At 32.1% G+C, this 16108-nt stretch overlaps 1 protein-coding gene across 1 annotated transcript in view; it reads left to right on the top strand.

Annotated features, from left to right (window-relative positions):
- The window catches only part of LOC141538797 (ABC-type organic anion transporter ABCA8-like), a 90285-nt gene that overhangs the window by 11682 nt on the left and 62495 nt on the right, over nt 1-16108 (top strand). The window contains exons 8-14 of the mRNA XM_074260613.1: nt 1211-1396; nt 2392-2539; nt 6514-6670; nt 8300-8358; nt 14025-14135; nt 15547-15722; nt 15947-16066. Coding sequence (XP_074116714.1) covers nt 1211-1396; nt 2392-2539; nt 6514-6670; nt 8300-8358; nt 14025-14135; nt 15547-15722; nt 15947-16066 — 957 coding nt within the window. The remainder of the gene's footprint in view (nt 1-1210; nt 1397-2391; nt 2540-6513; nt 6671-8299; nt 8359-14024; nt 14136-15546; nt 15723-15946; nt 16067-16108) is intronic.

Below are 16108 nucleotides of genomic sequence, written 5' to 3'. Positions count from 1 at the left end.
CTCTTTTCCCAAAAAATATTTATTTATTTAATGCTTTTCAAAGTATTACATTTAAAACAATTTTCCTTTTTTTTTAATTTGTTTTTAAGATTTTTGAGTACTAGGGTCTCTCTCTAATCCCCACTCATAATTAAGAAACCCATGTGAAATTAGACAAAACATTTCATAAAAGTCATCATAAAAATAGATCTCCCACCCTAAAGAAACTAAAAACCCTCAAGAAAATTAAGTTGAAAAGAAAGAGAAAGAATCTGTATTCAGATACAATCAGTTCCTTCTCTCAATGTGGATAGGATTTTTCAATCTAAGTCCCTCAGAGTAATCATGGATGATTGTATTACTCAGAATAGCTGGTTATCCCAGCTTCTACTTTGTATACAGTATATTTCATTTTGTTCATGGAGGACTTTCAAGGTGCTTTTCCCCCTGAGAGCATCCTGCTCATTATTTCCCAGAGAATAATAATATTCTATCACCAACACATACCACAGTTTATCGAGCCATTCCCCAATTGATCATCTCCTCAGTTTCCAACTTTTTGACCTGAAAAGAGAGCTACTATGAATATTTTTTGTACATATAGGTACTTTTCCTTTTTTGTTGCTATTGTTTATTTCTGAATTTCTCTTGGTATTCATGTCTAATAGTGGTGTTTAAGTCAAAGGATATGCATGAATTTACAGCTCTTTGGGCACAGATCATATCTTTTAATCATTTATAAACTGGGGCATGACTCTTATTTTTTACAATTTTGACTCAGTTCTCTCTATGCTTGAGAAATGAGCGCTTAGCAGAGAAACCTGTTCCAAATTTATTTTACAATTACTATTGCTAATTTTATTTTCCCCCATTTATTCTCTCTCTCCTTTCACCCTGCCATCTTCAAAAGTGTTTTGTTATTGAGCACTCCTTCCCCCAATATGCCCTCTCGTTATCATCCTCCCTTCCACTTCCCATATTCCATTTTCCTCCTATTTTCCTGCAAGGCAAGATAGATTTTTCACACCTTCTACTCAGGTCTTAAGTATGTAGAATAAAATATGTACCACTGCAGTTACTTCCATTCCGTTCTGTTTTCTATATTTATGTGAGACATTCTTTCTGAGGATGAGAACTTGATAAGTTTATAAAGCCAACATCCTTATTTCATTGAGACTTTTAAGACCTCCCAAAGAATCAGCTGCTAACAGGAATTTTTCTCTTGCTTTAGGTAGCTTTTGCTTTCTTGTTGAGTGTTTTGATAAAGAGACCTGTACTTACCGGCTCAATCACAATCTTCCTTATTGCTCTTTGGGGATGTTTTGGATTTATTTCATTGCACAGACAGCTTCCTGAATCTTTGGAATGGATTTTATGTCTCTTGAGTCCCTTTGCTTTTACTCATGGAATGATCCAGGTAAGTCAGTATGATAATTCATTCATTTATTATATTTATAATAGGAATAATAAAAGTGACTTTGAAAAAATTATTAGTAGATGATAATTCTAATTTTCAAAGTTTCAGGCATTCAAATTCCCAATCCATGCTCGTTTACTGTTGCTATGGTAGATCTTCTTTTTTTAAGTAAACTATTTTTTAGCCCAAGATGAGATATCCCATAACTTAAAAGAGCTGAAACATGCTTTAAAAATTCTTTATAAATAAATCAATTATGTACCTGTGAGAGTGGGTAGAGCACTGGTTTTGGAATCAGGAAAGCTCATGAAAATGAGTCTGCCCATAGAAATTTACTATCTGTGTGATCCTAGGCAAATCATTTAACCTTGTTTGCCCCAGTTTCCTCATCTGAAAGAAATGATCTGGAGAAGGAAATGGCTGACCACTCCTGTATATATGCCAAGAAAACTGTGAAAGGGTTCATAAAGGGTCAAACATGCCTGAAATGATACAACAAAAACTTTATAATAACAAATATGGTTAGGGTGTGGTCAATCAAAATTGATTTCATCTTTCTTAAAGTACTTAATGATTCTTAAAACAACAAGGGTTCATTAGTAAATTAAACCTCTCTTAAATAGTTCTGTTTCCCTCCATCATCTTTTATATGTGACATTTTTTTTCTTTAGTAAATAACAATATCATCAATCTTAGTAATGATTATAAGGTAATATAATTAAAGTTCCAAGTGATTTTAGAGATCATTGACTCCAAGTCCTTTGTCTTATAGATAAGAAAAATGAGAAGTTAACACAACTAGTTAGTGATTGACAGTTCTGAATTCATGGATTCCTGACTCCACGTCCAATGCTCTAACCACCATTGTTAACTTCAATATTTATATTTTCCTTGATGACAGTCATTTTAAGTGCAAGTTACAATTCCTATCAAGAGTTATTCCTTCTTTAATCCCCCAATAATATTGTTTTCTTTTGCATTTATTGCATTTTCAGATCATGTGGTTGGACTATGACTTGAAAGGTTTTACTTTCCATGACCCCACAGGGAGATCGCATGTGTTAATAGCAACGATTTTTATGCTGATTTTTGATACTATCCTTTATTTGGCACTGACATTTTATTTTGACAAAATCTTACCACGTAAGTAATAGTGTTTTTATAAATCATTTATAACTTAAAATTTTTTTTTGCCTACTTATTAAGAAATATCCCTAACTTTAATAGAGGACAATAATAAATACTAATTGTACAGGCTTAGCAATTCCTTTGTTCTTACCTCTTAGAACTGAAGACTTGAATTCTTATGCAAATTTTCCCTCTTCATGGAGTCACCTTTTGACTTTCTACTGCTATATACTTATGGAATTTTTTTTTCTATTTTTAAAGATTACTTTGAAACAGTTATTTATTCATTCTGGTGAAGTGTTTTTATTTGAACTAATGGAAACATTCAAGTTTCTGAAACATTTTAATTTTATAATTGGCAGTAAGATTTGTTAAATACCTCAAAATCATCATCTACTTCATCTGGCTCATTACTGTACAAGTCAGGAATGAATTTAACAATTTAGAACAGCAATTCTTAACTTTTAAAATCATAATCCCATTTGGCAAACTGTTGAAATCAATGGATTCCTTCTCAAAATAATGGGTTTTTTAAAGCTGTAATGTTTTTCTCATTGATCATCAAGAACCCCTATTTTAAAATAATTCATAAATAATATATAAATTATATTATATAAATAAATATATAATAATAATATATTTATATATTATATAATATTATATAATATAATATATAATATAATATAATAAATATATAAATAAATAAAAAAAATATTCACTAATAACATCATTGTGTTTCTCCTGGCCCCTAAGTATAAAGATTTCCTAAAATCCTTCAGATCAAGGTTCTGGGATTTCTCCTTAATATTACTCACCCAATACTGACCCAATATTAGTTAATCTGATGACATTTTTGATAACAACAATAAGCAATTCACATCATTTTTTTCTTTATAAAAACATGTTTACTATAAAGGTATAATAATAACAATTATATACAGCATTTAGCATTTCATCCCATCAAGTTTACTTTAGAGTATGGCATCTCTGTTGGTTGTATCACTCCTTTGCTTTCAGATGATGTCTTGACCACAGAGTTAGTTGATTCACTGCTAGATTAGTTGAAAAAGATCATCTTTCAAGTTCTGACTCATTGGGCCCAGTTGCTGGCAAGCTCTGACTGGATTTTAGTTGACAATATGTAGGTCTTTCAGATTTTCAAAATTTACAGGGTCTTAGCCTGACACTATTGACCAATAGGTCAATCTTCATTCACCTTAGAATAGTAAAGTATAGATGAAAAGAGGCACCATGTGTTGTGAATCAGGCAAGATAGGAAGAACAGATTGTTGGTACTACTTCTCTCCCTACCCAGCCCCCAAATTTCCCAGGCTTTCCACAATTTTTGCCCTTAATCACCCCCAGAAGATGAGAAAAAAGGTTGGATTCTTACTTATGGAATTTTATATGTATACACATGTATAGGCTCAGCACTTGTTAAATTAGAAGGGGTAGAATTTAAGCACACCTCAAAGAACTGAGATACATCAATTAATACATTTTTTAATCCACAAGGCCAAGAAACTACAGCTAGTAGGATGAAAAAATTTTATTGCAAAGTAAAATAATATCTGCTTGTAATTATTCACATTTAAAGTACATGTACATACACAGGAGAAATTAGAGGAAAATGTTTTAAAATTTTCAAATAATAAAAAATGTCATATGATGCAATTGATGTGCCTGGTTCTTCTAATGTTAAGAGGTCTTTCTTTACCATGAAACAGGAAAACAATAAAAAAGCCAGAATGTCTACATACTCTAATATATAATGGAACTCTTCTCTTTGCTCCTGATACATATCATTCTGCATTTCCAGAGGAAGCCTCACCAACATCTGAGTATGAGTTAACCCATGATCTGAGAAACTTTGTCCCATTATCCAGTCCTCCATGACAACAGCATGGTAGGACATGGTAGGACTTGTGTTCCACTTTCTTTACCTTTAGGAATATAGTTTTATCTTCCCAATTATAGCAAGACATTAAGAATAAGATTTTAGTGGATGATATTGACCTCTTTATTATCTTACTGGATGTCTGTTCTCTTCTACATGTGTACCCTATTCATCTGTTCAGATAGTAACTTATGTTCGCTTTCTTTTTCTGTATTATTGCTGTTCACCTGCACATAAATGCTCTGTAAAATATCTGTCCATCACACTGAAGACTCTCCTGTCTTTTGCCATTCATTAAGAACCTCTACAACATCCTTGCTCAATCATGTCTGACTCTGTGACCCCAGTTGGAATTTTCTTAGCAAAGATACTGGAGTGGTTTGCCATTTTCTTCTCTATACATATAGACTCATAAAATCACAACATTTATTCATAATTATTCATATTTATACAAATAGGAGAAATTATAGTAAATAATTAGAAGACTTTAAAATTTGAAACATTATTGAGTCATTTTATGCAATTCATGTATCTGGTCTTTCTAGGGTTAAGAGGTTCCTTTACCATATAGGAAATAGGCATTAAGCATTATTTACACATACAAGATGTCTCCTTATTATCCTTTGAGTTCTCTGCAATATTAATTCCTTTCAGATATCTGCATTTTCCATAGTTCATAATCATACAAAGAAGTTAAAAGATTTTTAATTTCACAAATACAATCTAGTCATTCAATTTGGGGTCCATCATGAATGTTCAAGAAATACGTACTATTGAAATAACTCAGTTGACTATTCGCCCAACTACATGTTTACTGTTGGGGGAAAAAAGTAGACATTCTTCATCCCTTCTTTTCTGCCTGTTGTTAGTTCAAACTTTTTTGAGTAATTTCAAATGTCAGTAATAAGACCATAGTAATGCAACCAAAAGAATCTGTAGCCAATGTGTGAGTTGATATCTTTCCTATAGAAAAAGATAAAGGGACTGAAGTATGCTTCTTTATTTTCCAGATATTCTGAGACAAGGTGTTCCATGAAAAATTTGGATGTTTGCTATATGACAAAGGGGGAAAAACGAATCTAAGAATCATAATGGATTCCTAATCTGTTTTAGAATCTTTAAGTCTTTAAGACTACTAAATAGAAACAGACAAAATTTAGAAAGTATTACCAAAGAATAAAAAGTCTCAGGTAAAAACCTGAAAACTTTATGGGTACTAGAAGTTTTTTTTTCAGTATTGCTTCCCATCAGCACTGCTCCCTATCAAAGGCAAAGAGAAAACCTAATTTGTAAAGTAAACAGATAAATAATAAGAAAATATTTAACAATGGGATTTGGATTTCTGGTTCATAGCTTAAAATGTAGTAAATACTGATCCCTTGCCAGAGACAGAATGCACAAAACAAAGGCTGATAGAAATGTATTTCCATGAAGTCTTATAAATTTGATCAAAACAATATTAAAATGAAGGGGATAGGAAGAAATCTACTTACATAAATATATGTATTGTAAAACATAAATACATAATATGACATAATATATATATCATATGGTGTATAACAACATATAGCATGTATATTTGACATGTAATATGTGATTCAATATAGAAAATATATCATAATATGCAACATATATGATATAACAGCATAATATAATTTATAACATTGTGTGTGTATGGGTTCACCAAATCAATTGCAGAAAAGTAACAATGTATAGAGAATAGCTCATGATACAAAATCCAAGAAAAGAGCAAGTGGTAAAATCCGTGATCTCAAATGTCTTTTCAAAAAATACCTAAAATTTAGGCACTTTTGTGTTCTCCTCCAATCCAAGAAAAGATCTTCAGCTTTGTATCAGGCTGGCTGTTTGGATCAAGAGGTAAATTATATCCTCTGCTGATGAATTAAAGGAGTTCATATTTCACCTTGAGTACCCTTCTCTTGGTAGCCATCCCTTTCTTTACTACAGCAGCTCCTTCAACCTGAGACTATATTTATTCCCCTGTGCTTTGCAAAAATCACTTGATAAGCTCTTTAATACCCTTTTGAGAAAGTGATATGACCCAATATATAATATCCTCTTGTTAAATTAGGTGAATATGGATACTGGGATTCTCCCTTGTTTTTTCTAAAGTCTCGACGTCAACATAGAGATTGTCAGAGAGTCAGAGAGAATGAGACCAGTCCTGAATATAGCTCTGACTTTTTTGAACCAATATTTCCAGAATTCCATGGGAAAGAAATCATCAGGTAATGGATTATGTAATTCAGGTAATAAATATTAGTATATATTTATTATATAAAAATATTAGTATTAATTTAATGAATCTTATCAATTATACTAGGACTAGACTTAGGCAAAAGATAAATTTTTATTTTTTATCATTATCCTTTTTCATTCTACCTTTCCCTTTCTTTAATGAGTCCAACCATTTTCTTCATCCTTATCATGAGCTCTATTTTCTCCAACCCTCAGTTCTTTCCCAGTTCAGAAATCTTTGGTTCAATATACCCTCCTCTCTTTTCTATTATTGACCATGAGGGTGAACTAGTTTAACTCAACACTATCCAATATACTAGAATTCTTTGTCCCTCATTCTATTGTCAACCATACCTTGTCAAGTTGTAACCTTGGATTACTCTCACAATATACCTCCTTATTCATATTTATGCATTCATTGCTAAATAGATGTGGAGAAAATCAAGACATTATGTTGACCCAGTTCAGTACAAATTTAGACAATATAGTGTTAAATGAGTCTTCACTAGAGCAAGGAAATCTTTTTATACCTCCTAAACTGATTTTCTATTCCACTCACAGCAGCAGCTATTCCAAATCTTTTGGTTTGAAATTTTCATGTCTTCTCTAAATTCCCATGGTACTCCCCCTCCTTACCCTCAACTCAGCCTCTGAAAACAGAGGTCATTCATTGAGAGTCCCTTCTTCCTTTCTCTTCTTATATCATTCAGATATCTTTCCCCACTCTCTCCTCCTTCAGCCCTGTTTCTGACGTAGAGGTGACGCTTGTTTATCCCTAAGTAAATTGCTACATGTATCCTTGATCTCATTCTCTCCTATATTTTCCAATCAATAGCCTTCATTATCATTCTCTATTTATCTTTAAACTTTTCTTATGTAATGACTTTTCCCTTTGTTGCCTGTATACATACCCACAACTACTTTCTTTTTAAAATTCTCTTTTGATTCATCCATTCCTACTAGCAACTGATCTGTATCTCTTCTCTCTTTGGTTAAACTCCTTGAGAAAATTGTCTTCCACAAGTTCTAATTCCTCTCCTTTTAGTTTTAAACCTTTTATTCTGTCTTTTTACCTTATTATTCAAGAAACTTCTATCTGATAAGTTACCAACTATCACTTAACAACCAATTTCAACACATTTTCTAAACCTGCATCTTTCTCTAATCTCTGCAATCTTTGTTACTATTACATTGATAATGTTTTGCTTCCTAGATATTCTGCCTTACTGGACTTTTGTTCAACTGCTCTTTCTTGTTTCCCTTCCTATTTGTTTGACTACAATGTCTCTGTTTCCTTTGCTATGTCTTCATCGGTTTCATACCTACTAACTCTGATTACCCACAAGAATCTGTCCTGTACCTTTTTTTCTTTGATTTTTATATTATCTTGCTTGTGATTTCATCAGTTCTCATAAGTTCAACTAGCAGTAGATGTTTTTCAAAAAAAAAATATATATATAATATAGATATAGATAGATATAGATATAGATAGATAGATAGATAGATAGATAGATAGATAGATAGGCATTTCAACATCTGTCTTCTGGACTTCAGAGCTGGGATTGCCAGCTCTAATAGTGGGAAAAACTCATTGAATGTTTACTTTATTATTCTTTCAGAATCAGAAATATCAGAAAAGAATATAAAAGGAATTCTGAGAAAGTAGAAGCTCTGAAAGGTAAGGAGGAAAATCTCATTTATATTGACATTTAATTGAAGTGTTATAGCAGAAATAGCTATTTTAGAGAGTCCTTTTAGACTGCTGATCACAAGCAGTCTTCTCTGCCCTGGAATTGTTAGCTATTGTAACTGTAAGTTCTCATGTGCTAAAGTAATAGAATCCTTCCTCAGTACTTATTTAAAAACAAAACAAAACAAAACAAAAAAAAAACCTCCTGTAATCTGAGGCCTCCAAAAGCTTCCACTGCCACCACTGCCTATACCTACTCCTAGTTTGCTGGTTTCCCAAAGCCCTTTTAACCTATAGACAAATCTTTCCTGCTAACCTTCCAAGTTGTCTTTGTTGTCTCTGATCTGAGAAGTCTAGAAACCACCAGTACTGGCACTGATGCAGACGTCCAAGATCTATTCCTGCTTTGTTGGGACTAGGGCTGGCATAGTGACTGGGTTTGAGCTGTACTAGCCTACCCATAGTTCCACAATTATCATGTTATACAAGAAAAATCAAATCAAACAGGAAAGAAAAATGAGAAAAAAAGCAAGTAAGCAACAACAAAAAGATGAAAATACTATATTGTGATCCACATTCAATCCCTACATTCTCTCTCTGGATGCAGATGGCTCTCTTCAGGAATTGGCCTAAATCATCTCGTTGCCAAGTTTATCACAGTGATCACCACATAATCTTGTTACTGCATCAGTATCTTTCTAGTCATGCATGCTCATAACCTAAGAACTTCATGCACTTTCTCATTATATCCAATTATTATTCCCTCTGTTATAACTTATCAAATCATTTCAATTCTATCTCCATAATTTTTCTCACACATTCATCTCTTCTCCAATGACATATCCACTGTTTTAGTTGAGATTTTTCTCTAACTCTTGCAATAACCTCCTAATAAGTTTTCTTTTCTCGTTCTAAATCTTGCTTCTCTAATCCATACTCTATATAGTTGTCAAAAGTGAAATTATTAAATGATAGGTTTGATTATGTCACTTTCTACTTAGTGGTTTCCCTTATTTTTGTAAGATAAAACACAAATTCCTCTGCATATACTTTTTATTACAATTGCATTAGTCAGCGTGCTGGTCTTTGTAGATAATATTCCATCTTTTATCTTGCTACCTTTTATATAACTTTGTCTCATTCTTGGAATGTTGTCCCACATCAATTCTATCTTGGGGAATTCGAATCCCTTTAAGACAATTCAAGAGCTACTTTCCACCAGGACCTTGTTTTGATTCTACCCACAACAAAAGAAAAAATATTGCTATTGGACTACTTGCCATCTGAGGAAAAGGGGGAAAAGGGGGGATAGGAACACAAAGTTTTGCAAGGATTAATTTTTTTTTTTACTTTTAAACATATTTATGTCCATACTAATCATGTATAGCAAAAAGCCACAAGAAATAAAAAACAAACAAAAACAGGTACTTCAATCTATATTCAATATCTGTAGTTCTTTCTATGAATGTGGATGGTATTTTCTCTCCCAAATCTTTTTACAATTGTTTTGTATCACTGTATCTGAAAAGAGTTAAGTCAATCATGGTTAATCATCACACAATCTGCAAGGGTTAACATTGAAGAATTGTCCACACAGTTGTTTTAAAAAATAAAAAGCTTTAATAAAGAAAAAAAAGAAAAAAATATTGCTATCCATGTATTGTATATTTATTTTATAAATACCTATTTGCATCTTGTTGTTTCTCTTTGGTAGAAAGGAAGCTTATTAAAGGAAGAGACTGTGTTGTGTTTGCTTTTGTACTCTAATACTTTGCACAGTCCTTGGGACATGACAAGCATTTAACAAATATTTATCAAATGCAATCAAATTATAAAAATTTATTTCTAGATTTCTTCTCTTGTTGGTTCATTTTATTCTTTTTTTTTTTAATAAGGCATCATCAATGTGTTGCTCTTACAAGTTTTAAGTATGGTTTAGTACTACCTGTGTTTGAAATAAATTAAAAGGTAAAAAAGGAAGGACATGTCTTTACTTCACTAGATCATATCTTGCTAAATTGCTGAACTTTCTTAGTGTCATTTCTCTAGATTTGCCAGCAAGTTGTATTCCATTAGCAACTAGCTTATTTCTTAAGAATTACTCAAGGTTAAATAGCTATTTACTAGCAGCACTGAGATTGGAATAAAGTTCCCTATCCATCTCAAAGAATCAGAAGATCTGGGTTCAAGTCCTAATTACAGTTTTTGCTATTTGAGTGACTCCTAAGATACATTATTTTCTTCTGCAAAATAAAAATCATTATTATTTTTACTATTTATCTCATAGATTTATGAGAGAAATGCTTTGTAGAATTGAAACAGTTATATAAAAAGACATAATTAAGCATTTTATTTTTCCAGTTTGATCTATGACCTTGGACAAATCACTTTAGTACTCATATTGAGTACTATGTTTCCTCATGTATAGTCAAAGAATTCTAATATTTTAGATTAAAGTCTCTTCTGCTTCTCACATTTTAAGATTCTATGATATTAAATTATTTCAATATTTCCATAATTGAGCTTGGCTTGGCCTTCTTATTTAACAAAATTTCACTTAAAGGCCACTAAATAATTTCTTTTAAAAATGTATCCTTTATAACAAACTAAAATCAATCTGAGCAAATAGAAACAAACAAGATAAATAATAAAAATCAAATAAAACCTCATGATCATGATCAGAAAGAGTTACATTTTAAAAGAAAATAATTAAACTCAAATTATTTCCTCTGAAATTTTAATTTTTTCCTTTATATTTTAATTTTCATTTCAGAATTCACATCAATGGCCTTTTTTAGATATTCATAATCTTGATCCTATAATTAATCAGCTAATCTATGAGCCTTCTTTCACCCTTGAATTTCTTGCCTTCTAGTCCTTCTATAGTTCTTGTTCTCGCAAATCTTATTTGTGGGTCATTCTCACTATCCTTACTATCTGTCCTCTCAATTCCTATTTTGTATTGGGCTTAAGGGTCTTGGAGGAAAACACACATTTCCTATGTACCTATAATAGATTCATATTATCTAATTTTAACTGAGTCTTGCAACTTCATGGTAGTACTTAGTCTTTATTCTCTATCAGGCTCCAATAATGGAAGTTCCAAACCTATTCCTCTCTCCTCAGTATCCCAATGTCAGCCCTACTCAGTGGTGATACTAGAACCAACTGATAAAGTCTAATGAAATCTGATTGTTAAATCTTTAATGTTTACATATATATATATATATATATATATATATATATATATATATATATATATATTTCAGAAATGGCAAATGTTACAAATCAGGATTTGATTATTTTTGTTGTTTCTTTGTCTATATTTAAGAAAATGGTATTAAGACAGATAAAACTTAAAGTGCATATTGTGGATATACATATTTTTGAAGAGCTAGTTGTCAAACATTTACCAGTACACCATTGCTCCCCTGCCTTTATGTCATAACAAATGACATTCTCAATATTTAATGAAAACTAAAAAGATGAGGACATCTTTTCTTTCATTTTTTCTTATGTCCTTCCCCACTTTTCACCCATTTTCACCTATTTTGATCCAGTTTTTAAAGAAGAAAGTATTTTTTTTTGCCAAAAAAATTAGATTCTACAATTTTTATTTGTTCCCTGGATCTCATTTCCTCCCTTCTTGTCTATAGTCCTGACCATTTTATCAGTCCCACTTTTTATCATTTTAAATCTCATCCTATTTCCTGCCTAATCTCCCTGATGAATCTTGTCATTTCCAATTTTCTTAAAAGTTTCATTTAGAGGCTTAGTTTATCTCTTTCTTTTATTTTTGATAAATATAAAAGTAGAACACGTTAAAGTTCCTATTATCGTTTTATGGCCTATTTCTTCTTATAAGTTAATTTTTTTATTTTAGCTACTTGGGTACTATATAATTTGATGAATATGTATTAATTATTGATATTATTCCATTGTCTGTGATACCTTTAAGTATAATATAATTTCCCCCTTAATCTCTCTTTTAACTATATTTTCTTGTTTGAGATTCCAATTGTCACCCTTGCTTTTAGAAATTTACTTGAAGCAAAATAAACCCTACTTTATCCTTTAATTTTAACTGTGTGTCTTTTTGTTTTCAGCGTTTTTCTGGCAAGGAATATATTTTGGATTCTGCTTTCTAATCCATTGTGGTATCTTCTTCTGTTTCATGGACAAGTTCATGCCATTCTTATTAATTGTTATGATTATTAATTGTACATTTCCTTATGTCATATTTTTTGTCCATTTTCCTCTCTTCCTTCCAGCCCCTATTCCTCTCTTTACAAAAAAGAAAGTGGTGAAATACATTGTGATCTATAAATGAAGCGAACTGTTTTCACTCCACTGCCAGTCTATTCTTCTCTTCCCTAGATTCTGAACACTGTCTCTTCATTTGTTTTGTTTCTTTTCAACTTCATCAAAAGTAAAAAGTACAAACAAAGCTTAGAGAGAAGCAGAATTCTTAGCTCACTAAGAAAACAAGTGAAACTCAGTTTTATACTGATAGCAGCAATTCAGACTACTTCTATAATACTCTGAAGACTATTTATGGACCAAAGAATTCTGGTGCATCTCAGCTACTCAGCACCGATGGAGTTACATGATCAGTGATAAGGACACTTAAACTTCTACAGTGTTTTCAACAGACCATATTTAACCAATGTTGACATCACTGAATACAGATTCAGGTTAAAATGAACCCCTCTCTAGCTGTACTTCTAATTGAAGAGGAGATTTTGAATGACATTAAGATGCTCTCATGTGGCAAAGTACCTGATGCTGATTTTATTCTCTAAGAGATTTACAAGACAGGGAAGCTGCTGCTTATGCTATGTTATGCTTGTGTTATATGGTAAGAGGACATTATGTCCCAGGAGTTCAAGGCTGTCTCCATTGACATCTCTATAAAGGAAAAGAAAATAGGTTGTCCTATGACAATCATAGGAGAGTCTCCTTTTTAGTCATTGATGGCAAGATTCTTGGCAGAGTCTTCTTTAATAGGATGATCTTTTACCTGGAAAATGGTCATCTGCCTGAGAGCCACTGTGGTTTCAGAAAGGGCAAAGGATTGGTTGATATGATGTTTGTTGCCTGACAACTCCAGGAGAAATGCCAGAAGCAGAACAGAGGTCTGTACACGATGTTCATCAATCTAATAGAAGCCTTTTATACTGTCAGGTATGAAGGCTTGTGAAAGATCATGTCAAAATTTGGTTGCCCAAGGAAGTCCATCAGTATTGTATGCTGTTTCATAATGACTTATTTGCATGGGTTTAGGTAGTGGATGAAGCTCTCATGCTTTTCTTAGTTACTAATAGAGTAAAGTAGGGCTTTGTGCTTCCATGCTTTTTAGCATGATGATTCAAATGGTCATTCTCCCTCCTCTATCAATTTCTGATTGACTTAGTAGTGAATACAAAAATTTGCTGTATCCCCTTGAAGCATATGTTTCATATTTTGAAGAAATACTTGATGTTGTCTAAGTTTTTTCTCCTTTTACTTTCAGTGACTATGGAAATACTATGAAATTTTTGATTATTAGAGCACTAAATACATTTATATACTCATTCTGATCTTTTCCCCAGAATATAATATGTCTAGTAGTAGTATGACAATTTAAAATTAAGACATTTTCATTTTGCTGCTAGGTTTGCAATTGGACATCTATAAAGGCCAGATCACTGCAATACTTGGTCACAGTGGAGCAGGAAAATCAACACTGATAAATATTCTTAGTGGACTGATTGTTCCAACAGAAGGTGAGAAATCAATTTCTTCAAGGAAAATTTTTAAATTGGTTGTTATGCATTCAAAATATATATGTGAAGAAAGAGCCCTTCACAAAAAATCTGCAGCACAGAAAATTCCATGTCAGGAAAACCATGATGGCTTTACACAAATGATCTGGGGCTAAGATGGAAATGGACCAAGCTGGATGGTAGGATAGCATTAAGAATGAGATACAAGTTATTCATAGACCTTGTATTTGCTGATGCTCACAGAAATATTCATTAAGAATTATTTGTTCCACTGGGAAGTGAGTGTAAACTGTTTGCATTTTTGTTTTTCTTCCCAGGTTATTTTTACTTTCTGAATCCAATTCTCCCTGTGCAACAAGAGAACTGTTCGGTTCTGCACACATATATTGTATCTAGACTATACTATAGCATATTTAACTTGTATAAGACTGCTTGTCATCTAGGAGAGGGGGTGGAGGGAGGGAAGGGAAAAATAGGAACAGATGTGAGTACAAGGGATAATGTTGTAAAAAATTACACAGGCATATGTTCTGTCAATAAAAAGTTATTAAAACAGAGAATTATTTGTTCCTACATCTTTTGATGATTCTCAGTAGTGTTCACTACTGAGTCAAATCCAGAAAGATAAAGCCTGTCAAGGGAATTCATGAGGCTACACATCTCATTCTTAATAGAGCCATCAATTGTCATTAAGACATGTATTTTTATATATCTTTACATATGATTTTTGTCAATAATTCACAAACTATCTCTGACACAGTAGACAAATCTTATGAAGGTACTTCAGGTACATGAAGTTAAAATCTTTGGGCAAGTACACAAGATCATCTGATTAGTAGCAAGTGGCAAGGACAAAATTTGAATCCCGATCATCCTTATCCCAATTCTAATTAACTGCACTGCACTAATTCTACTATCAGATCATTTAAGACTTAATTCAATAAGAAGTTAGCTATTTAAGATGAAGTTCAAAAGAAGATTTAGGTCAGAATAATTACATGAAAACAAATACACACGGGTGGCAACAAGAACAAAAATTTAAAGGCTCTAGAAGACATCTAAAAGAAGAAAGACTAGGTTAAAAAAAAAAAAGAAAAAGCAGTACTCCCCAAAAAGATGACAAAGAAAATGTTATAAGTCATATATCCATTATTAGAATGATCAACTACATCTGGGTTATCTTTAAGGGAAACAGAAAAAGTTTTCTTATACTATTTTATGCTATATTTTCTCTTCACAGAGTACATAAAGTAAGATATTTTTCCACCAATGAACAAAAACAGGTTACAAAATATTTTAAGTTATCCAATAGGATAACATTTATTTAAAAATTAGTATTCTAGATGTTGTTAAACATTTGTTCTCTTCTCTGCCTCATTCTCCTGAACTCTGTTTAAACTTATACTTGTAGGCTCTGCTACCATTTATAACAACAAACTGTCTGACAAGGCTGATTTGGAAGAAATCAGAAAGATAATTGGTGTTTGTCCACAATTCAATGTACAGTTTGACTTCCTCACTGTGAAAGAAAATCTCAGGCTATTTGCTGAAATTAAAGGGATTCAGCCCCAGAAGGTAGAACAAGAGGTAGGAGCACATTAAGATTAGTGTAATTGAGATGGAAAATATTCACACAAGGAAATCTGATTCTATTTCTATTCAGATATCCATCTGCATTTAATCATTATAAATTTGGGCAAAAAAGTTCAAGAAAAAGTTATTCCATGTTTAATGGAGAGCAAAAAGAAAAGGAGTCACTGTTTTGTTTTGTTTTTAATCTGATCTGCTCTTTAAATTTGGTCTACTTTTAGGTACAAAGAGTTGTTACAGAATTGGAAATGAAAAACATTCAAAATATCATCGCAGAAAACCTAAGTGGTGGACAAAAAAGAAAGCTGACCTTTGCAATTGCCATTCTAGGAGATCCTCAAGTAAGAAAAGATGGAAATTGATAGAAGAATCTAATATTATTT

Source organism: Sminthopsis crassicaudata, chromosome 4, assembly GCF_048593235.1.
Source record: "Sminthopsis crassicaudata isolate SCR6 chromosome 4, ASM4859323v1, whole genome shotgun sequence".
In the NCBI taxonomy this organism is placed as follows: Eukaryota; Metazoa; Chordata; class Mammalia; order Dasyuromorphia; family Dasyuridae; genus Sminthopsis; species Sminthopsis crassicaudata.
This window is presented reverse-complemented; position numbering and strand designations above follow the sequence as displayed.